Source organism: Oryza glaberrima, chromosome 6, assembly GCF_000147395.1.
Source record: "Oryza glaberrima chromosome 6, OglaRS2, whole genome shotgun sequence".
Lineage (NCBI taxonomy): Eukaryota > Viridiplantae > Streptophyta > Magnoliopsida > Poales > Poaceae > Oryza > Oryza glaberrima.
Genome location: NC_068331.1, coordinates 21,051,098 through 21,074,893, shown reverse-complemented (window position 1 = coordinate 21,074,893; position 23,796 = coordinate 21,051,098). Strand labels below are relative to the sequence as shown.

The following is a 23,796-nucleotide window of genomic DNA, read 5'->3' as shown; positions in this document are numbered from 1 at the left end:
CGTTTCGTAGCAGAGATGGCCGTGTCGACACCATGGCGCGACGGGACGTGAAGGGCGTGGACCACGCGATGGAACGTGAGCGCATGGAGATAGTAGACCGACCGAGACCGTGATCTGCCTGCCCACATGACACGCCCAACGGCCAACCATTGCATAGTAGGAGTATGTGTCCTTGGAATATTATTAATGGTCTTCTATTAATGTCACAGTTCTTTCTTTTTATTTATGTGACCAATCACAATTATCAGCCGTGCTGCAAAATTGGCAACACCAACATGATGCCAAGGATTTGGCTTGGCTCCATTGATATCTTTGAAAAAACTTAAATGCACGCACCATTTTCAAATAATTCGGCAATTACCAATCACAATCTGGTAGTACAAAGGTTAGTACGAAGTAGTATTGGGCAACAAGGATGCATTTTGTTTTCCCACAGGGAAAGTACTTGTGCATACAATTTTCAAGTCTATTTATTATGCGAACCAACTAACAAATATCGCCAAAACATTTTAAAAAATTATACGCATATTTTTTAAAATATTACTGCACCTATATAAAAAGTTTCAACTTGAAATTCATTATACATGGAGTAGCAAAAAAGAAAAAGACAAAATTCTAACAAGGTTATACTCTTAAACATGCCATTTTTTTGTTAAAACTAAAATATAAAGAATATATAGGTGTAATAATACTAGAAGTAAATGTGCATAACTTTCTTTGAATTTCTTTTGTGATATCTATTATTAGTTGGTGTGCACTATGGAGTATACCTGGAAATTATGTGCACATATATGTAGGAGTATCATGTTTCCATACCTCATCAAAATTAACAAGGCACATATATCTAGACAATAAGACAACCATATAGTAGGTGTACCTTTTTCCTCCATATATGATCCCAAGAATTTTTTTTTACTCCCTCCATCTCATACATCTCATATTATAAGTAAATCGTTTAACTTTTTATCTAATCAAACTTTTTTAAGTTTGACTAAAAAAAGTTTGACTAGTTTGACTAAGGCTGTGTTCGCAAGAACCAGTTCCCAACCCAAACACTGGCACGAAAAACGGAACGATCCATTAGCACATGATTAAGTATTTGATAATTTCTTTTTCAAAAATGGATCATTATGATTTTTTAAGCAACTTTCATACATAAACTTTTTGCAAAAAAAACACACCGTTTTGCAGTTTGAAAAGCGTGCGCGTGGAAAATGAAAATAGAGTTGGGAACCAGCTCTTACAAACAGAGCTTAAGTTTTTCAGCACAAAACAAACATATTATAAAAATATATTCAAGGTTAGATTTAACAAAACTAATTTAATATTATAGATGTTGCTAAATTTTTCCATAAACTTGATCAAACTTAAAGAAGTTTGACTTAAAAAAAATTAAACGACTTATAATATGAAATGGCTAGCGTGGCACATGGATAGACATGTTATGGACCTAGATTAGTGTAAATGCATACATGGTTACTTGCAACGATAAATTAGAAACTACACAACATGCCAGGAGCTAGCCAGCTATACGTGGTAATACAAACAAACTAACCTGTGAAGACTGAAGATTTCTCAAGCTTCCTGCAGATCAAATCATCAAAATGCCACGAAGATATCGAACTAAAAAATGAGAATCATATGTCAAATGATTTTTGAGTCTCCCTACATATAAGCCAAACTGGCAACAGTTAGCTGCTCATTGAGAGTGTTACATCACGATACATTGTTCCAACACACAAATATTCTTCCTACCACAAAGTTTAGTTTCAAGGGTTCTAAGGCTGCATGGTAAACTAATGATACAACATTGTTTTAGCTGTAGCTTCTACAGAGGTTCAGGGTTCAGCGGACAGAATCAATGTACTTGTTGCTGGATGCGATGCAATGCAAAGCATCAAAGAACACGTCTGATGCCGCTGGTTCAACACGGTGAATGTAATGTTCCAACTTTCTCAAAGCAGAAAATGGGGATAATGTAAAGGTATAGATTTATTATCAGTTCTAAAAAACCACAATGATCTTATGCTCATTTTCCGTACGGGTGGTATCTGCTCGAGCCTCTACCACTTGTGCTCCCACCACCGCCCATACCTCCAGCTCCGCCATAAGCACCATATCCTCCTGCACCGTAGCCACCCGGTGCACCATATGCACCACCACCTCCATAGGCACCACCATATGCACCATAGGCACCATATGGACCTCCATACATTGAACCACCATAGCCAGAGCCAAAGCCTGACCCAAATGCGGGGTTACCTCCATATCCATAACCTCTGCCATAGCCAGCATAACCTGTGCTACCGTAATAAGCTGCAGCAGCTGACCGATAGCCACCACCATATCCACCATAGCCACCGCTGCTGCTGCTTCCAGAATTGCCACCACCACTACCACGGTAAGAACTACGGTGGCCACCACCACTCCCGTGACTATGTCTCCCATTAGAGCTAGAATCACCCCCGCCAGGTTTCTTAGGCTCAGCCTTCTTTATTTCAACCTGCAGAGTTACAGAACAGGTGAAGTTATCAAACTAATCTTCAATACCATAGTCCCATTCCATAGTAGTGTAATACTTCATACGCACAGTACAATTAAGATATAAAATCATGCATCTTACTCCTACCCCTAAATTAACAAAGATAGTTGCAAATGAAAAAGACGAGAGACCTAAAAGGGAAGTTGAACAGGAAACTCTACTGCATTTCAGCAGTTCATCAGTTCACTAGGAAGTAACATGGAGGGCTAGGCACATCATTTTAGCAGATGGCAAACATATAAGCATCAGGATCGCTTGTCTCATATGATAGAATGCAAAAGTTCACCCCCTCTGCGAGGGAGAACAGAACTTCGCAACAAACCAATATAAAAAAAACTACAAGGTAAAGAAATTAAAGATCTCCTGATCTCAAATCACATACAGAATAGGTAGTGATGTGCACCAAGAAGACTACCTACTGATTCTAGTAGGTATTGATTCAAATGGATATGATACTGATTCATTTCAGTTCCTTCAAATAGGAATGAATAAAGAAAGGTCCATTCTAATACAACAGCAAAACTGACTTCTTGTCACGGTAGACATAATCAACAAGGAACAATATTCAAACTTCAAGTAGTAAAGCAGAAAACAAGATCCTCGTGCTAACAAATAAATTCAGTGAATAGTAGTAAAATCAATTCATTAGAAGCATATCCATTTATACCAATTGATACTTAAGCTCATAAGTACTGAAAAGTTAACAATATTAAATAGAAGGAAAACTTGGAAGCAAGGAAAGCTAGTGACCTGTTTCCCTGCAAGATCATGCATTCTCCCTTCTGACATAACCCTTTCAACAGCGTCCTCATTTTCAAATGTGACAAAGCCAAAGCCTCGTGACCGCCCAGTGCCATGGTCAAGCATTATCTGATGCTCAACTACCTTCCCATATGAAGAGAAATGCTCCTTCAATTTATCTGGAAGTTTCATGACAATCATATTTATCAAGACATAACATTATTTAGAGTATTCAAGCCATTGTTTTCTAGAATACAAATATATTTTTGCTTGTAAAAAGGAAACAACTTAGTTCTGCTGGCTACCTTCAGTAAGAGATGGTGGAATACCACCAACAAAGATTTTTCTCGTTTTAGGACCATCTTTCGACGACATTTCCTCCCTCGGGACAGTCCTTTTAACTTCAACCTTGATAGATCAAGATGTATGACAGACAAATGAGAACAGACTCTACAGCAAGCTTTGCATACTTTGGTGAAGTGATACATAGAAGGCTTACTGTTCTTCCATCTATAGTGTGTTCATCTTGCAGAACCTTGTCAATAACAGATGGATCCGAAAATGTAACAAAACCAAATCCACGAGGCATCTTTGTATGCTTGTCTTTCATGATCACAGAATCAGATATAGCTCCATATTTCTCAAAATGCTTGGTGAACGATTCTGAATAAAAAAAACATATAAAGCATAAACAACATATGTAAACCAAAGCCTTATCTAACAATATTGATGGGATTACAATAATATGAACATTTTTCCAGGTGAAATTAGGGTCCAGATTAAAATCATATGAACATGTTTAGCCTATCTGCCAACAGCAATGAAATTAAATAGTACAAACTAGAACCCAGCACCAAACGCACTAACAATAAGATCATGCACAATGTAAATAAACAGAATAGTGCATTCACTGAAAACTCAAGAGAAAAGAAAATAGCAGGAAGCATTTGGACCCAAATAACAACAGCAAATGTGCCAGGTCATACTGAGTCAGCTCCTGCTCAATTACTGAAAACTCAAGAGAAAAGAAAATAGCAGGAAGCATTTGGACCCAAATAACAACAGCAAATGTGCCAGGTCATACTGAGTCAGCTCCTGCTCAATTGCTATTTAATCAAAAGTAACTCCCATTTCTCAATTCAAACCAAATGCAATATAAGCATTTTATCTTCCAAACAAAAGAATTCAACACACATGACCATCAATACAGCAGATACATGTTATTTTAGTATTTACTATTGGAAAATCCAAATCAGAAAAAAAAAAACAGTGCAAACATAATCAACCAAACAAAAAGATAAATATACCCCTGTATGCATTAGACAACAGACATGCACAACATGTCTCAACGACTAGATGGAACAACATGATTAAAAGCAATGCAGCTTAATCATGATTGAAGCATTCGCATAGCATCTATGCTTAAAAGTTAAAATTCCTAATGAAGTTACCAATGGACAAGTTTCTAAATTTGGTTAACTAAGTTAGCCCAAGCTGTTCAACCTGCTTCTACATTTCAATGTGAAAATACACCTACACAAAACAAAGGTACAAGATTGCTTCTTAAAAGTATTACAAAGTAGCATTTAAGTTCTATGGCTTGCAGATTGCTAGATTCCTTTTCACATCTCAACCTAAGCAAAAACTAACTTTAGTTCAGTTAATCCTGCTATCCTAAGTTATTAAGCACAACAACAAGAAACCTATCCTTTCAGAGAAACACTCTTCCCTAAATTCTTCTTTAGGTTGCTAGCTACTGAAGGACGCTACTTCATTCACATCTACTATATGCTACTAGTATTAACCTCTAAAAATCATCTCTTAAACACGTTGCTTTGCACAACTAGAATTCTCATGTTTAACAAAAATCCCCCAAAAAGAATCCATCCGCTCTACCTTCAGTTGTCTCCCAGGCTACACCTCCAACAAAAATTTTCCTGCAGAGGCACACAGATCAAACAAAACCAACAAAATTCAGCCAACTTCATCCATCCAACCAAAACAGACCGAACATCGAAAGGAAAGGGACTCACCCCGACGAATCACCGCCCTCTCCACCACCCGCAGTCCTCCCCGCTTCCTCGCCATTGCCGACGCCCTCCACTTCTCCACCTCCGCCTCGCCTCTCCTCTGCAACCTCCTCCGCCGCATCGGCAGCCGCGGCGGTGGCATCAGCCCCCTCCTCCTCCTCTTCCTCCTCCTCCTCCTCCACCTCTTCCTCGACCTCCTCCACCTCCTCTTCCTCCTCCTCCTCCTCGTACCCGTTCATGCCGTTCTGGTTCTCCTCCCCGTACCCCGCCATCCCTCCCCACCACCACCACCACTACCTCGGCACGGACACCCCCGCTGCAGCAGCTCAAAAGAAAAAAGAAAAAAAAAGAAGCAAAACCCTAGCGGACGACCGGGAGCGCGGGGGCGGCGGCGGCCGAGCTAACCGGAGCTTCGTCGGAGGAGGAGGAGGAAGTGGTGGCGGCGAGAGCAAACCCTAGGCTCGCCGGCGGCGGCGCGGGTGTGGACTGGGCGAGGAGGAGGAGGAGAAAGGCTGCGGGGTGTAGAGTAGAGTAGAGAAGTAGGTGAGGTGGCGGCGAGGTTGGAATTCCGGTGGGGGATTTTAGCTAGTAGTAGCTCGTTGGCGTCCGTTGGATGTGCGTGGTGATTCGTGCTCGCACGAAGAAAGCGTGTCTTCATGTCTTTGTGTTGTGCCGACTGTGCTCTACAGCTTTTTCTTTCCTACTATTACGCGTTAGAACAAAAATAGGACAGAATGGTGTTGTTTTTTAAAAAAAAAGCGGATGCCACTAATTTTATCGCACTTATAGTAAGCAGGAAATAGACAGTATCTTTTTTACGAAAAATATTAATCAGTAAATTATATATACTTAAAAAAACTCCCTTCGTCTCAATATAAGTGCAACATAATACAAATATGATATATCATAGGAGTACGAATCTGGATATTTGTTTGCCCCAATATAAGTGCATCTGCACTAGAATATATCACATCTGTACTAGGTTGCACTTATATTGAGATGGAGGGAGTACATATTATAGTCATACATAGTGCCCTCAAACTTCATGTAAGTTCATATGTCATCCATAGTAAAGATAAGTTGCATCGTATTGTGTCGAAGTGCCTTAGTGACTTAAGGAGAAAGAAGGTGGTCTAGCGAGAGAAAGTTCATGTTTAGGTTGGCGCACCTGGATCTCGATCTAGGTTCCCATCCTCTCTAATCTCCTCTACTTGTTGTCATGGCAATCTCGAGGAAGCACCAACCTCGTTAGCCTCCCTAGGCAGAGGATTGTAGTGTCAGAGGATTGTAGTGTCATGATAGTCATGACTAGATCCTACAAGATCACTACAGATCTGGTAGAGCCCACTCTAAGGAGTTTGGGAAAAGACGGCAAGCCTACAGATGGGGACAGAGTCACGGTTACCATGAAAGAGATGGATTTGTTACAAACATGGATAGAGGAGAGGATCGCCGTGTAAGGGAGTAGATAGGCATGAGATCCACCGGTATGCGAGCAACATAGCAAGTCACCGTGTGCCTTGCTACCTCATATATTGGAAAGAAGTTGGGATAGAGGTGTGGAATTGTGGATTGGATAAGTGAAGGAGGGAGAAAATAGGATATCGTTTCTAATATATATAGAGCGGAAAGTGGGTGAAAGAACATATAGTAACTATTTTTATTTTCCAAAAATAGGGTCTTTTATGTAACTAGTCAACCAAGACACAAATTGGTATAGCATAGACACTAATAGCCAAACTAAAAGGGTTGAAATGCAAATAGTTTTTTTTAACGATGAAGCTATGGTGGCGCAGTGAACAAACTCACGATGTTAGCTTGTTTTTTATAGGATGACTCCATTTGCTTTTTTTTTTCTTATTTAGAGAAGGAGAGCTACTCATGCATCATAAATATCCTACTTTCTTCGTAAAAAAAAAGATAACTTTTGTATATAAATCTAGACATAGCCTATATCTATACTTATATATATAAATTGTCTATGCAGAAGGATAATAGGCAAGCTTGTATACGAGACCACACGCTTGTCCACATCTATCATTGCATTAATACTTTCCAATTTCCGCAATAAAAAAAAATCTATAAGAGTTATAGATTAAAATGTTTTAATGGAAGTTAGAATAATTCCATGCTAAAACTTCTATAAGGGCGTATTCGATTAATCCCCAATAGATAGGGATTGGAGGGGTTTGAGGTAGATTAATTTCACGCCTGAATAGGTTTGGTATAAATCCCTTCTAAAATCCTCCTTAATCCTTTTGGGAGAGAGATTAACCGGTCTAAAGGAAAATTTCTACAAGTGGCTTTAAAAAAATCACGTAAAAACTAAATTCTCATGTAGAAAATACTTCATATAGGCAAAAAGTTCCATTAACGTTAGAAAACTTTCACACATTTGTTTGACCTATGAGAGAGTTACACCAATAAACAGCAAACTCACCAGTATACTTATACATGACTTCATTATTTCTTAACATATAATGCATACTAACATACTTATACATGAGTAACATTCATTATTTCTTAACTTATAATGCATAATAATATATTGACATATTAGGTTTAATGCTTTTAATTTTTTTTATATTGTTTATAGTTGTAGATAATTGGATATGCGCATTTATATGAGTGTATGCGTTGGTCCTATGTTTCAAATTTTTTTTGAAAGAAATAATCTCCTAATTTCAGAAGAGAAGAAGCTTAATTCTGAATATATTAGAGGTTGGACACAGGCTTTAAAAAAGGCTTTAGCTCGCCTTATTTGTTTTGTTTATTATGTCCTGTATGACACAGCTTTAGATTCCAAATCCACGTTGGATATGAAGTTTATATGTCTAATTATAGTAGTTTGAAATTGCATATTTAATCTAAATTAGAAACAAAATGATTCATTCATATGTTATCAGCGTAATCATAAATCCAGATCTACGAATTTGTAAAGCCACATATAGTCTATGTTGAATTTGTAAAGCTACCTATAGATTTGTGGAGCTACGAATACCCAACTTTTAAAAAACCTTGAATCCGAAAACTATACTGAGCAAGGCCTAAGTCAGATTATTAGTTTAAAAGCCTTTTTAAATCTTTTTCACGAACAAAGCTTTATGTACTCCAGATTTGAGTAGCTCTTTTCGTTTTTGTGGATTAGACTTCCAACTAAACCCAAGCCACGGGCGAAGCTAATGTGAAAATGTGCACTTAATAATTGTCTAAAAAATAGTTGGATATATGCCTTCTGGATTAATAATTGTCTAAAAGTTGTCCATGAAGGTATGGACTCCAAGCCCCAGTTACGACTGGAAACTTTGCGCAAGGAAAAATTCGTTCCAACTGTCACGCATACCCCCTAGTGTTCAGTAGGCACTTAAAAGAAAAGCAAGATACTATAATCACCACTGCAGACACCAATATCGAATAATTACAGCGAAGACATTGCCAGGAAAAAGAATAAGCAAAATTGCAGATATACATATATTGTCAGCTATCTAGAGAGGTTCTTCCAACTGAAATAAGCTATACTTTTTACATGGCTGGCTTTGGAACTTCTACTCGGGGAAATGCCACCCATCACACCCCCAACATTCCTTACACGAACGGAGAAAAAAAAAATCCAATATGATCAGAAAATTAAGACCAAAAAAAGAAAAAAGAAGAGAAAGAATTTCACTGTATAGCTGGGAGAGAAGCCAAAAACCGCTGCCTTGCATGAGAAAAAAAGTAAGGTGACAACTACTGTCGAAACGCCGGTCAGATGACTCAGATGTCCTACGATACAGTATGGATGGTTAGGGATGGGGCCTTCTTGTGCAACTTCCCCCTGATCTGCTTGATCTTCGCATCGACCCTCGCGGTGAAACCGATCTTTGTCCGCTGCCGGGCCTTCGACCGCTCCCTCTTCCACATCGTTTGGTCTTCGACGTCCTTCTTCAGGTACTTGATCTCTTGGATCACATGGTGATCAAGTGGATTGCACAATCTCTGGTAGGATATGTGGATCAGGTAGGGCATGTTGCAAGCAGCAGTCACCAGAAGAGTTGCTGCCCAGTACAAGGGAGCAGGTCCAAGAACCTCCAGTAGAATCTGGTAATTGTCGCGGGACCTCAACGCCGAGCCATAGATGATTATGAAGAGGTACCAAGTTCCTACGCTGCCCCAGACAAAGAGATGTTGAATCCAGGTGAAATGGCTCATTGTCAGCGCAATCTGCATGTTGACAGCCCAGATGATGCAGGTGAACATAGTAGTTCCCACTGCAGCCATGTCAGCAGTCTGTCCTCCAGAACGGATTGCCTGATCATAGAATATACAGATGTTGAGAAAGAATATGGCCAGCGATGAGTAGAGGCCATTCGCCATCCATCCTAAAATCCGGTACCAATCGAAGAAAAGATTTCTCGGTCCTTGCTGATATAACGCCGGGAACTGCACAATGCAAGTTATGCATGTCAGTGATGACGTAAGAAAGTGTATTACCAAGCTTAGACACAGGGTTATGCGGTACCAACCAGGATAAGAAAGTAAAAAAAGGAACAAATATTTACTTGGCAGAAATGAAAACTACTCATTGCCAAGATTAGACAAGATTTATTTTATTATGATTGGCATCACCCAACTATGTTAGAATGGATCAGATTGATGATCATTTGCATTTCATTGAAATTTTGATAGATAATCATTTCGGAATAAATACAATGATACACAAGTAGTAATAATGTGAATGGAAATGTAATAAACTGAATGTACTAGTCTGAATATATGATCTTCATTCCCCATTAGGTTGTCTTTAAAGTTTAATCTACTCTATCAATCTTTTTTTTTGTTTGTTCTGCACAAGATGTGTAAGGACAAAAAAAAAATTGTGGTTTGCATTACACGGTTATGGATGACTCAGTTGGGAGAATTTTCAGTCAAATTTGCAGCATAACATTGGCAGCAGATATAATTTAAGACACATCTGTTAACAAGTTCTGTATTTCTGTATTTAGCACACTATTATGCAGTTCTTTTTACAAGAACATTTGCTAGTAGCATACTTTAAACACATTATATTTACAACCTTAGATACTAAAGCCACATAGACTTGTGCCTCCAATTTTGGATGACTAACTGAAGCCAGATAGTCTAACCATGACAGCATTTTATTAAGTGCAGAATGAGGCAAAGTAAAAAATTAAAAGGTTTGGTAAACCATCTTTTGATTATCTTCTTCTTACTAACTAGGTTGCTTTGTGGAAAATTCCAGAACTAAGCCTTACTTTCCTTTCCAAGCATATTTTATTTCTCATAAGCCAAATATGATATATTCAAAATAAGTTGGCTATTCTATAACAAACCTGCAAGCAGATTTCAGATGAAACATCCTGCTCAAATACCCCAAGTGAGATAACAGGCAGTGAGGTAAGAACAACATTGAAGAGCAGCATAAACCAATCATCATAAACTGATTGACCAGAAAATCCAGCAAATGCCTCAAAGTAAAATATAGTAAGTCCAAAAGCAATATTCTTGTAGAAGAAGTAGCAGATCTGCAGTTGATAAAAGAAGAGTCAGTAGTCAGTACACTAAACTGCAAATTTAGTACAAATATAATCCATTAGGATGAAAAGAATAATGGAACAGCACCATTTGGGCAATTCTCTTATAGCACCAATGGCCATGGACTACGAGTAGTCTCTCAAGGAACCGAAATTGGGATATAGAAAAGTCACTAGCCATCACAGCCTAGCCAAAGACAAGAAGCAGTTGTCAGTCAAAATCTAATTGGTAAGACATATCCTTAATGCTATCTGAAAGCAGCAGCACACTAGGTTATGTAGAGGACAACAGTAATTTGGATGACAAACCTGCATGCCCTCTACCCCACTTATACCAACTCCTATATCAGCTTCTTGAATCATGCCTACATCATTTGCACCATCACCTATTGCTAATGTAGTTTTTCCAATACCTTCTTTGACCAGTCGAGTCACCTGCAACATGGAAGCAAGCATACTCACCTTTGGCTTATCGAAAATCCAGATCATGGATTGGTGATAGATGGAGTTACCAGTGCTTTTTGCTTTGGGGACACACGGCAACATATGACAGAAGCGCACTCTATTGCAAGATTCAGGAACATATGCTTCATGTCATCTTCCAAAGCAAATGTAAGCGCTTTTCCATCTATAACTAGAGCAAATGCTGCATCAGGATCCTTCTCTAGCTTGACCATTTGTGAACCATTTGCGATTTGCGACATGAGACTCTCCTTTGCAGCCTGATCAGTTGTTAAAGATGAAAGTAAGCCTACCATAAAGAAAATTACTGTGTAGATTAATGCCATCTAAAGTACTAGAGAAAAAAGTGCATACAAAGGTACCTTATTTGCATCCTGGGCTACTTGGTCATCAGTGGGTATTGACAAACATATCCTTCTCATGCCTTGCCTCAGTAAACTGCATGCGTATCTGCAAAGAAGAGATGTACATAACATTCAGGCTAAACATATTATCATCCTTGAAGAGATACAAAGAGAGCATAAATGATAAATGCAGTATCTGGATTTATCATTTAGAATAATTTTTTTTTGGTCTGGAAAGGCTCAACCGTGTAAGAACTTACCCAATGTTGATTGCAGTTTCCATCTTATCACCTGTCAGAACCCAGATTTTGAGACCTGCTTGTGCCAAACGATCTATGCACTGAGGAACCTGATAGAACACAAGACATATCATAAAACAAGTCAAAAATGTTACTGGCATGACAGCACGACCCAATAACATATCTTTCCCATTCTCAACACACAAAATAAAAAAAAAAATCAATCTCACCCCACTTTGCAGTTTGTCCTCTACTGCAGTTGCACCAACAAGGATCAGGTCTCTTTCAATCAATTCTGAGACTCGCTCAAGTTGCAATTCTCTGTCAGGTCCAATAGAGGTCTTTGCTTTAAGAAACTCAGCATTCCAAGAGGAATATTCTGATTCATCGAGCACTCTGTATGATAGAGCCAGTGTCCGCAAACCTGCCTCACCATAATCATTGAGATGCTTGCTCGTATCAGCTTCAATCATCCTTCCATTTTTTGCCAGTCTATCAAATATGATGCTGCAAAGTTCGGAAGAAAGAACAACGAAATACAGTCAAGCCAAAGCGTAAATAACCCAAGCATGTTGGCAATACAAGCAAGTTATAACTTATAACTATGCAAATTCATCCTTGGCAACATTTTGTATGTTACTATTTTGAGCTCTAGAATACCAAGATAAAGCACAAATACCCATGCATGTTGACACCTAAAATTAAAACAAGCACCAGCAAAGAAAATATTTGACACAAAATCCTACCTATCTGCTCCTTTGCAAAAAAGAAGAATTTGCCCATCTTCATCCTTCAGAATTACTGACATTCTTTTTCTTTTGCTGTTGAACTCCAATAGATTGAGAATCTTGAACTCCCTGAAAATTCCCAACAAAGGGTTAAGAAAAACAGACAGATGAATAGGAACAGTGAACGATAAATGCAACAAGAAATGCTAATAGGCAACCTCTCAACTGGGCCATTGGAAGAGCTGAATTTCTCCCTGACAAAGACACTTGATTGTGTTCTCTTGAAAAATTCAAATCCAAATTCTCTGGCTGCCACAAGGAAAGCCCCTTCATCAGGTGATTCTGCTTCATAGGTAAGAGCACCAGTTGCCTCATTCACCTCAGGAATTGCAGTGTGACAAACAGCAAGTATTCTGAAGAACATAAGAATAGTAGAAGAATTTGGCTCCTTAGTCCAGTTCCCTTGCATAAGGCGGTCATCCTCAAAACTAAAACCTTTTATTGAGGACTTTCGGGTCCTTCCAACACTGAAAGTCACTCCTTCTACTAGCTGTATTTCATCCTCATTATTCTCCCATACATCTTGTACATGAATATCTTGGCCATCATCGCCTGACGCCATCTGTTTTGCAGCAGCAAGTTCAACTTCACTTGAACCCACACCATATGAAACCCCGGCAATCGAACATTTCAAGAAATCCATCTGATTACAGGTCAAAGTGCCAGTCTTATCTGACAAAATTGTATGAACCTGGCCAAGCTCCTCATTCAAGTTTGATGTTCGGGCCTGAGCAGTATTGCCTGTATCCTCATCAAACATATGAAGGTCCTGATTTATGAAATGTGCTTGCAATACCTTCACAAGTTCAATTGACACATACAGTGAGATAGGAATCAAATACCCATAAAGAATGAGTGCTGTAATGAGATGGAATATCCCAGAAAGAGCAGGACGTGTTGGATCATCCAATTTATTGGACTTCTCTGGCTGCAAGTACCACCAGTTGGGCAAATCATACTTGATCCTCACAGCAAATCCAATCGAACTAATGAGTGATATAAGAACCAGTACAGTGAACAAAATATATATGATCAAGTCCATCTTCTTTTCAATCGTGCTCCTCTTGGATGGCGACTCAGTTGAGTTCTGCATAACCTTGCTGTCATGCCCAGTAAAAATGACCACTCCATAGATAAAGGATGTATTCCTCAGCTTTGAGTCCCTGAGAAGTATCTGAAACGGATCGATGGCATAAATCTGCCTCTCATACTCAAGGTTACCAATGAAGGTGTACAAGCTTGGGTTTGGGTCCTCACACCTTATCAATCCTTGGAAATCCTTAAATGACTCGTCCTCTTCCAATGGCAGCGTAACCTCAAGTGACCTCTTTACCTTGAGGTTCGTTTCACCATCAAGGTTCATTGTCTCGACGTAGCAAATGCCATCCTCATAGCTCGAGGACAACAGTAGTAAATCAGCAGGGAAGAAGTGGTCCTTCTCAACCTTGACCACATCACCAACAGCAAGGTCCTCCCAGTGCCGGTACTCGAATTCGCCTTCGCCCTTGTGGACGGCAACCTTGCGGTTGTTCACTTTCATGTCCTGCATGAATCGCCGCCAGTCCTCGACCCCTTCCTTGATCATACTAAGGCCAACAACGAAAGCCAGCGGCGCGATCATGCTGACGGCGGAGAAGGGGCACACCGGGGTGAGCGAGAGGATGGCGGTGAGGAGGAAGTAGAGGTTGGCGACGCGGCGGAACTGCTCGAAGATGGCCTTGGGGAGGAAGGTGAGGATGTTGTACTTGGTCGTGGAGATGTAGTTGGTCGGGTACTTGAGCGGCTTCCGGCGGTGCACGGCGGAGTTGTTGCAGTGGACGACGCGCGTGAACCCCGGGCCGCCGACGGCGCTGCCGCCCGCGGCGGCGGGCCCGCCGCCGACGGCCTCGTTGTTGCTGTGGGAGGAGCGGAAGCAGGCGAAGGTGTAGAGCTTGCTCCATCGCAGGCGGTCGCGCCGCCGCCCGCCGGAACGGCCCATACCGGCAGCCGCCTCTCGACGTCCCGGCCTCCGATTCCAGCTAGGCGGAGCCCGGCATTGGCGCCTCACCCGATCAAATCTGCTCCGGATTCGAGAAGATCCCCCGCGGCGTGCGACCTAGAGGAAAATGGGGAATCAGATTGTGATCTCGCGGCGACCCCCACAAAAAAAAATTCAAACCAAAGCAATCCCTCAAAGTAAATGGAGAAATCCCGTTCCAACAAAAAAAAAATCTCGCAAATCCGCGAGGCGAAACAACGCGTAAATTGCACCCGCATTTCGCGCGGAACGTAATAATTACCTGCCGAAATCACAAAACGGAATAGAACCAAAAAAAAAAAACACGAACAACCAAACCAACCAAACAAACAAAAAATCACCATCAATAACCCAAGCTGAGAAAAAAAAAACTCTCTCCCAACACCTGAAACCGCAACGGGGGAAGAAAACGAAAACCCTCAGAACCAAACACAACAACAAAAGCATTAGCCATCTCATCTTCTCAGGTTGATGGGGGGAGTCCGAGCGCCGCGGGCGTGGCCCTACCTCGGAGCTCGAGGCGGCGAGTCCGGCGGGGAGTCGGCGACCGTCCGATCCCTCCTCGGGATGCGCGCGGCCGGCGACGCGGGGGGAAGGCGAGGCGAGGCGAGCTTGGGTGGATTGGGGGGCGGAGCGAGAAGAGAGGGAGGAGAGAGAGAGAGAGAGGAGGAGGAGAGGGAAGGAGGTGGGGAGCTACGCAGCTAGAGAGAGAAAGAGAGAGAGGAAGAGAGAGAGCGTAATTAATTAGTTAAATTTTGGATTATTAATTTTTAATTCCGCGACTTAGAGCAAATATAATAGAGGGCTATAAGAAGGCTGAATGCTGATGTGGATGATATAGGGGAGGAGAGAGATGAGAAGCGGGCTCTAAGTTTACAGCCGGCTTAGGCATAAGAATCAAGAAAATCTGTGAGACAGACAGGTGGACCACATATTTACAGTGAAGAGTTAGCTATTATATGAGTGAGCTGATAGATAGGATATAAGTAAGCAGCTGATATTATCATTGCTCTTAGCGGGGTCGCATTTATAATCGGCTGCGATTTACGAGAGGCGCCAGCCGAGACGGGCAGAGGCCGGTGGGGTTTTCCTTTGTGTTTTTTTGCAAACCGTATTTCAAAATTGTTTTTGTCTGTAGCTGCGTTTTTTTTTTAAAAAAAGGATTTGAATTGGTCTGAAATATAGTAACTCGTCAAATTTGCGCGTTAGTTTTGACAAGCTGGGAGCAAAGCGAAGCGTCCTCACGTGTGAATGTTAGCTGGGGTGTACCCGTTCTCCAGTAGACAAATGGAGGTAGCGGCAGGTAAGAGAAGAGGCCATCAAGAGGCGGCAGGACACACAAAAGGGAACCTCTTGTCGGGTTGCGGTGGGGTGTTTAAAATTATACTCTTTCGAAAGTAAAATTTGGGTTTTCTTCGGCAAAATTTGCTACATAACACCGAAAAATTACAGTCTTTGCTGTAAGACACCCGAAGATCAAGTGTTTTGCTCGTGGACACTGTAAAATAGTGATAATTAGCTACTGGACACTCCTCCCATTATTTTATTATTTCTAGTTAAAATGGAGAGAGAAAGAGTTGTGTAAGTACCAAAATGCACCTGCTGTCTCTTCTTTTCTTTTCCCCTTCTTCCTCGCTCTTGCTACTGGGCCGAGCAAAGGCGTGACGTGCGTGGCCAACGCCACTGGCCTGAGCCGGAACGGCTCAGCCACGGCGAGGTGGCGACAGCGGCGCATCGCCGGGGCTCACTGCTGACGGCGACGATGCATGGCGGCATCCCGGCGCACGGCGCGGCGATGCACGGTGGCACCGAGCTCTCGGGGAGCTTGGCAGCGGTGCAATGGCGACCGGTCCGGCAGGGATACTACGGCGATGGCGAGTGCCTCAAATCGAGGGGGATGTCTCCTTCGGCGAGGTGCAGGACCTCGTCGTCGACCGCTTCTTTGATCCCATTGAGGTCTCCTGGAAGATCAAGAAGTGGCTCAACGTCGGCACTGAGCGCCGCCTGAGGAAGGCCATTGCCGACGTCCACGCCTTCGCCATGGACATCGTCTGCGCCTGGCGCCAGAGCACGTCCGTGCAAGACAGAGACGACGTCCTGTCGAGGTTCGTGGTGAGTGACAAGCACAGCAACGAGGTCCTCCGCGACATCATCCTCAGCTTCCTCATCGCCGGTCGCGAGACGACGTCGTCGGGGCTGAGCTGGTTCTTCTGGCTCTTGTCGTCCCAGCCGGACGTCATGGCACGCATCGTCGACGAGGTCCGCACGGTGAGGAAGGCGACCGGCACGTGCCCCGGCGAGCCGTTCGGGTTCGACGCACTCCGGGAGATGCACTACCTCCATGCCGTGCTCACGGAGTGGATGCGGCTGTACCCGCCGGCGTCAGGCGTGCGCAGCGGACGACACGCTCCCCGACGGCACGCTCGTCCACGCCGGTTGGTCCGTGACGTACAACGCGTATGCCATGGGCCGGCTCGCCGCCATATGGGGCGAGGACTGATTGGAGTACAGGCCAGAGCGGTGGCTCCGCGAGGACGGCGTGTTCCAGCCGGCGAGCCCGAGAAAGAGAGATTGACAAGTGGGCCCATGAGCAAACTTGTCTTTAACTAAAGTTTCTCTATCTGTTTCCACCGAAAATAATAAAATAATGCGGCCGGTGTCCGCCAGCTAATTACCACATTTTTCGAGTGTCCACGAGCAAACACACGATCTTCGGGTGTCCCACAACAAAGGCCGCAATTTTTGGGTGTCCTGTAGCAAATTTTGCCTTTCTTTAAACCAGCTGAATTTTTCAAAAGTGAAATTTGGGTTTTCTTTATGTACAACCAAAAGGGAGACGGAATGGTGTGTAGTTAAATACTCTATCTATTTCGGACTAGTCATTTAGACTTTGGTCAAAGTCAAGTTACTTCAAGTTTAACCAAATTTGACAAACATAATAATAGTTGCAACGTCAAATTAGTTTTATTAAATCAATAATTAAATATATTTTCATAATATATTTAAAAATATTACTACTTTTTCTATAAACTTATTAAATTTGGAACAGTTTGACTTTGACAAAAGTCAAAACAACTTATAATTTAAAACGGATAGAGTACCAATTACTCCATGCTTTGTTAGTTTGTGTTTAGTCATTTTTGTCACGTCTGTCACATTTTCTTGTAATAGAAATGTTGTGAAATTATAGATTATCCCATATGAACATAATTGTTATGGATTATCCCCTATGAAAATAATTGCTTAGTTAACCTTTCATTTATCACTTTTTTGCATGAGGGAAATGCTGTAAAATCATGGAGATGTTCATTTTTTTTTTCTCGTAAACTACTATATGTACGTGGAAACACTCACTCCTATTACGACAATATCATAGCTTTGATATTTTTGTCATATTTTGTACATATCACATAATGAAGTGATTTCTTTCTCCAATTCCTCTAGCAACATGTCCTCCATCCACCTTGGACAGAATGTAGCATGGATCGCAAGCTCTTTTACAAGCATATTTGTTACAATGTGCCACATTCTTCATGAGCACGATTTGACATCCAAAATACATTTATCATGTTGATTATGTCGTTGCCTACCAAATCACTCAACTTTTTGCTTATAGATGTCCCTAATACATAAGGATATATGTCAAACTTGACAAAGAACGTCTCAAACCAATAGGGTGGTAAAAATCCCAAGGGTAATGTCTTTGGTGGGTACTAAAGCGTGCAAGAATTAAAAGTGATGATCTTCTTTGTGCCATAAAACCTACTTTTCTAGATTTCTTGCTTACATGCTACAGTCAGTACTGTCCATGTCAAAAAGTAGCATATTAATCACATATATGGCCTACAATTTGTAGTGCCTCACTGTATAGCCATTATCACACTCACAGTGATTCAAAGTAAAAAAGAGGTAGCATTTGAGTACTACTAGATTGTAAATGATTGCTAGTAATATATAGTTTGTACGTATTTTCAGTTGATTCGGCACATTGTATCTGTAATATGTACTTGATGGCCAAAGCACTAGAAACTAAAACAACCTTAGTGAATGAGTTTGTTAAAAGAAAAAAAAAAGGAGGTCAGAACTCACATCTATAGTATAAAAACCAAAAACTAATTCTCGTCTTACTCGCTTGTGCTGCGTTGCAACCGGCTGCAACTCCCAAAATAAACCAACTTCATCGTACCGATATGACACATTCTAATATGATAAATGTGGATATATGTCTAGATTCATCATACTATAATGTGTCATATCCCATACGAGGTTAGTTTATTTTAGGACGAATGAAGTATCTGTTATGGTTGTGCAACCGCACCAATCTCTTTTGAACACCTCTTTATAAAATAGCAATGTTGTACGTTATAAATTTTTCTTATAAAACTCTTACCTACAAATTTCTTAACTGTTTGATTTAACTAGATGGAAGTTACAGAAATATCTAGGTTTACTTACAGCTTGCCACATCAGAGTTTATAAGCATTTTGTAAGAAAATTTTAGTAGGTATGAACCTTTTCCTTTACGAAATAACCTGCTAATTGATTATGCAAGAAACTGTGAAAGGCACATCAGTGCCACCTCTTTGCTTACTTTGGTTGCTCGAATGGTATCCTTACTTTTGCCTTCACCTTTAAATTGAGCTGATAGAAAGTGAAACGAAACTTCCCAACACACACACGGTTTCTGTGAGGAATATTACTGAACCACTTTCCTTCATGCCCCTTTTTATTGTGTTCATTTCCAAAAAGCCCTTCTTGAATGCTAAAATTTCACAAATTCACAATAAGCAGTCCAATTCTCATATTTTGATAATCATATTCCGAGATCGTTTTAAAATAACGATGAAATGTAAGGACGAGAATATAAAAATCATATATATTTATTCTTTCCTCTCCCAAGATCAATTCCATGTAGGATTGCTTGGATTAGAAGAATGTTAAGTTAATGTTATAAAAATAAGTACAGGTGTGGGGGGACACTAATCAGAACAACCAGAAATTAGGTATTACCGGCACATTAGCAAAGGACAAGGTAGGACCTTGCTGGCTGGATCAGTGCTGCAGACAATCCACAATTAATCTAATCTTGTGCTGAGCTGGAGCAAAGATCTTCCTCTAGTTTTCCCTGGATTGTCCCTTGCTCAGCGTGGGTCTCACGTGCCAAACTATATTTTTGTCAACCATCTCATTCTAAAAAAAATTGTGTTGATAGCCAGTTTTTTTAAGAATAAAAAAACTGAGTTTTGTAGCTGGTTTTTAAGTTCATTATTTAGATTTTATAGCTATAGATTCTTACAATCAAAATGATTCTGAATTGTTTTAAAGAGTTAGGGTGTGTTTGAGGAGAAGGGGATTGAGTAGATTGGGAAGATACGTAAAACGAGTTGAGCCATTAACTCATGATTAATTGAGTATTAACTATTTTAAATTTCAAAAATGGATTAATATGATTTTTTAAAGCAACTTTCATATAGAAAATTTTTGCAAAAAACACACCGTTTAGTAGTTTGGGAAGCGTGCGCGCGGAAAACGATGTGCATTCTCACTCCCTTTCACCCAAACGAACGCAGCCTTAGAGATTCTTAGAGAAACTGCAGAAGCTTTCCAAACAGAACCTGAGGCTTTCATCTTTTGGCCCAATCAGCATATGCCAAAACCAAAATTTAAATTTTTAAACTTAATTTTGAAGTTGTTTTTGAGTTTTTTTTAATCATAGTTTCTTTTACAACATTGTTATTTAAGTCGCTACGAATATAATTGTAAAAGTTTTAGGGCCTGTTTGAATGGTTGCCTCCTCTTGCCGCACTTCAAGTTAGGCGTGCCACAAATAGTTAGCCAACTGTTTGTTTGCTTACCGTATCCGAGGTTGCCGCATAAAATTCAAGAGCAGTGAACTAATCTGCTGCATATTTCTTCGCTGAATGTGTGGCGCTCGAATCGTCCGCCACGCTTGTGGCATGGCCGTACTTGTGGCTTGGTAGGTTGAAGTAAACAACCAAACATGCCCTTAATCACAAATTATATTTTTTTCTAATATGCCAAATGACGTATTTTCCGCATACAGCCATCCGATGAGGCTACTAGGTGGTCGAAAAACTGTAGAGTACATTTGCAAGTATCAAATGAAACATATAGCGCATTGCAAAGATATTAATGTTTTATTTAGAATTCAGTGTTTTTGTTTTCCCTGCTTTATTTTTTGTCGGTGAGGAGAACAGCTTAGATTATTACTAGCTCAGCTAACTGCAACAATTAAATTAGGGGTGCAATCAAATATCAATCACATGTACTAGTTCAAAATGATATGTGCATGTGGACTGCGTTATTTCCTTATCGGACTAGAATTCGAACAGTGGGAAATGGTCCACGCAGAATTAATTGAGGACCCGGGGCGATTGAATACATGCTTCGTGCCTTACTCACTACTGAAAAAATGATCTTTACTGGGTCGATCCAAAACCATAATAGTCCCAGTTCCAAAAATAACCAGGACTAAAAATGATCTTTAGCCCCGGTTGAAAACCCCACAGCCATTATATGATCTTTAGTCTGGTTGTTGTTACCAACCGGGACTAAAGATGGTTTTTAATCCCGGTTCATTCCCTGTCAGAGGCATGTCAGGGGGCGAGGATCTTTACTCCCGGTTGGTGACACCAACCGGGACTAAAGATCGCTACTTTAGTCCCGGTTGGTATTACCAACTGGGACATTACCAACCGGGACTAAAGATCATCTAGATCTTTACTCTCGGTTGGTAATAAAATTCAACACATTTTATATAATCCCTATCCCTTATCCTCTCCTCCACAATCGCAACCACTCAGATCCTCCCCTCCCCTCCTCCTCTCCCCTGGAGACGGAGGCCCTCCTCCCCTCCCCTCTCCTCCCCCTCCTCCCCTTCTTCCTCCCTCCCCTAAAGACGGAGGCCGCGCCGCGCGGACGCGTGGTGGATGGACGGACTCGTGACGTGCGGTTGCTGGGCGCGCGCGGTAGTAGTGGCGCCGTGATTGGAGCTTGTTTTCTCTCTTTTATATATATATATATTTTTTGTGATTCACTAATATGTATAATTTTGTGATTGGTTGTATGGGTCTGAGATGTATAATCTGTGATGTATTTGATTTGTGTGTAATTATTTTAGGATTTGTGATGTATTTGATTTGTGTATATTAGTAACTTTAAGATTTGTGATGTGGATTGGGATGTTACTTTGATTTGGGGATTTGGGGTTTGGGGTTTGATTTGGGATATGCATGCCACTCGATTCGGGAGAAAATAAAAAAGAAACAAAAAAGAAAAGGGACCATCTAGACTGCCGCTACCAACAGGGACTAAAGATCTTTCTCTTTAATCTCGGTTTTTGCTACCAACCGGGACTAAAGATCCATCTTTAGTCCCGGTTATTTCAACCGGGACTAAAGATGGACATCTTTAGTCCCGGATTTCTACTCCCGGTTGGAAACCCGGGACTAAAGGGAGGTTACCAACCGGGAGTAAAAAAGATTTCTCCACCAGTGACTGTACAAGAATTCATATGAGTTTTAAAGAAAATAGTTTAGGTTCAAAAATAAACAAGAGGCTCATTTCATCGGTCAAAATCATTTTCTCTGAAGCTTACTAACTGGTAAAAAATGACCTGGGTTTTTCCATGGTGTTTAGTTAAATGGTAGAATGTGACAAAGTTAGGTCATTAGCAAAATGAGCGTAGCTCAATCGGTTAGGTTTTTTATGATGGAACCAATTACTTGGGTTCAACTTCTAGATTTGACACATGTGTTCGTATTTATGGCTAATTATTGTTTAAGTGGTAAGCGACGTGCCCGTCGACAGCAAAACGTTCATGGTAACTTTATTTATCTCAACATATGTTGGTCCAGTTTTTTGTAGGTGCTTATAGAAATAGGGCGTGTATGTGTGTTTATAGAGATGAGCACCTATATTTATATTGTTTCTAAGAAAAAGTGAGGGCATTTTACCATTAATTTGGGTTATCGTTGTATTTTATCGTCGTGGCATTTTCAAAATCCAACCTTAAAAGGAGTAGGTTAGCATAGTATGAGATTTCCACCCTGATGCATTTTTTAGTCATCTTTAATTATGTTGGTAGGGCGTGTAGGAGTATTTGTTGACTTCCCTCGCCAGCTACTATTATTTGTATAGTGTTTTTTACATGTACCATTGATTATTGAAAATAAATGTACCAGTGAGATTTCGTTCAAAATTAAAAGTATCAATGAGATTCCACTAGATTTAATTCTAATGTGCACCAAGGTCTTTTATTTGGAAAAGGCACGACTGAACTGGATACCCAATATGAATATCCTATTCGTATCATATTCCAACTTTACTCCATATTGTTTTAGACTCGGCATCATTTTTTTATGTTTTTACCAGCATAATAAATTCTTATCCATAATTAAAGCACACGTTGCTTATTAGGCAAAAGTATACATGCCGAGGTGAAACCTTTGTTTCATTACTCTATTTTACTCACCCGAACTATTTTGGTGAGCGCTTAACCCGCTAAACATTTTTCTTGGCTCATTTTACACACCAAACTATTAAAACCGGTTCACCTTACTCCCTAACAATATTTCTATTTTTTTTCTTTATATAACTTGCATTTTGCATTAAAATTTGGCAGTATTGATAGATACATTATAACTAACCTCCTAGCATTTTTAAAATTATTTATCACAATTTACATAGGTTGAAAGCACTAAGGATCTGTTCTAAATAGCTAATTGAGCTTAGCTACTCCTTAATTCTCATTAGCACAGTTTCAAAGTTCTAAATGACGTGTTTCATGCAAAAATCTTCTATAAAAAAGGTGCTTTCTAAAATTAAAAAAATAAAATTTTTAAGTTTTTAATAATTAATAATTAATTAATTATATCCTAATTATGTTTCTCATTTTGCGTGGAGCTATCCAGCCAAAACCATCCCCTGAAAAGAATACACCCTAAGACTAATTTAAATATCGAGTTGTCAAATTTCAAGTGAAATTTTTTGAAAATATTTTAGAACTTCAATAATCGTGTCATTTATGTATTAAAAAAATCAGTTTAAAATATGACTCATATAAAGAAAAAAATGAGG

At 40.4% G+C, this 23,796-nt stretch overlaps 3 protein-coding genes across 3 annotated transcripts; 1 reads left to right on the top strand and 2 right to left on the bottom strand.

Annotated features, from left to right (window-relative positions):
* Nucleotides 1-1,620: 1,620 nt before the first annotated feature.
* On the bottom strand, nucleotides 1,621-5,871 carry LOC127777525 (heterogeneous nuclear ribonucleoprotein 1-like). Its single transcript, XM_052304132.1, has 6 exons — nucleotides 5,317-5,871; nucleotides 5,180-5,220; nucleotides 3,783-3,946; nucleotides 3,589-3,691; nucleotides 3,293-3,462; nucleotides 1,621-2,503 (listed from the first exon to the last, which is right to left on the bottom strand). The coding sequence occupies exons 1-6, from the start codon at nucleotides 5,583-5,585 to the stop codon at nucleotides 2,030-2,032; spliced, it is 1,221 nt and encodes a 406-aa protein (XP_052160092.1). The 5' UTR covers nucleotides 5,586-5,871; the 3' UTR covers nucleotides 1,621-2,029.
* A 2,852-nt stretch (nucleotides 5,872-8,723) lies between these two features.
* On the bottom strand, nucleotides 8,724-15,401 carry LOC127776535 (probable phospholipid-transporting ATPase 4). The gene is made up of 11 exons (XM_052302944.1): nucleotides 15,205-15,401; nucleotides 12,839-14,775; nucleotides 12,639-12,749; nucleotides 12,123-12,399; nucleotides 11,914-12,002; nucleotides 11,672-11,759; nucleotides 11,360-11,569; nucleotides 11,157-11,282; nucleotides 10,936-11,034; nucleotides 10,647-10,838; nucleotides 8,724-9,735 (listed from the first exon to the last, which is right to left on the bottom strand). The coding sequence occupies exons 2-11, from the start codon at nucleotides 14,656-14,658 to the stop codon at nucleotides 9,079-9,081; spliced, it is 3,669 nt and encodes a 1,222-aa protein (XP_052158904.1). The 5' UTR covers nucleotides 14,659-14,775; nucleotides 15,205-15,401; the 3' UTR covers nucleotides 8,724-9,078.
* Nucleotides 15,402-16,536: 1,135 nt separating this feature from the next.
* Nucleotides 16,537-18,414, top strand: LOC127776989 (cytochrome P450 CYP94D108-like). Its single transcript, XM_052303520.1, has 2 exons — nucleotides 16,537-17,085; nucleotides 18,373-18,414. Exons 1-2 carry the CDS (start codon nucleotides 16,537-16,539, stop codon nucleotides 18,412-18,414), a joined length of 591 nt encoding a protein of 196 aa, XP_052159480.1.
* The last annotated feature ends 5,382 nt before the right edge of the window (nucleotides 18,415-23,796 follow it).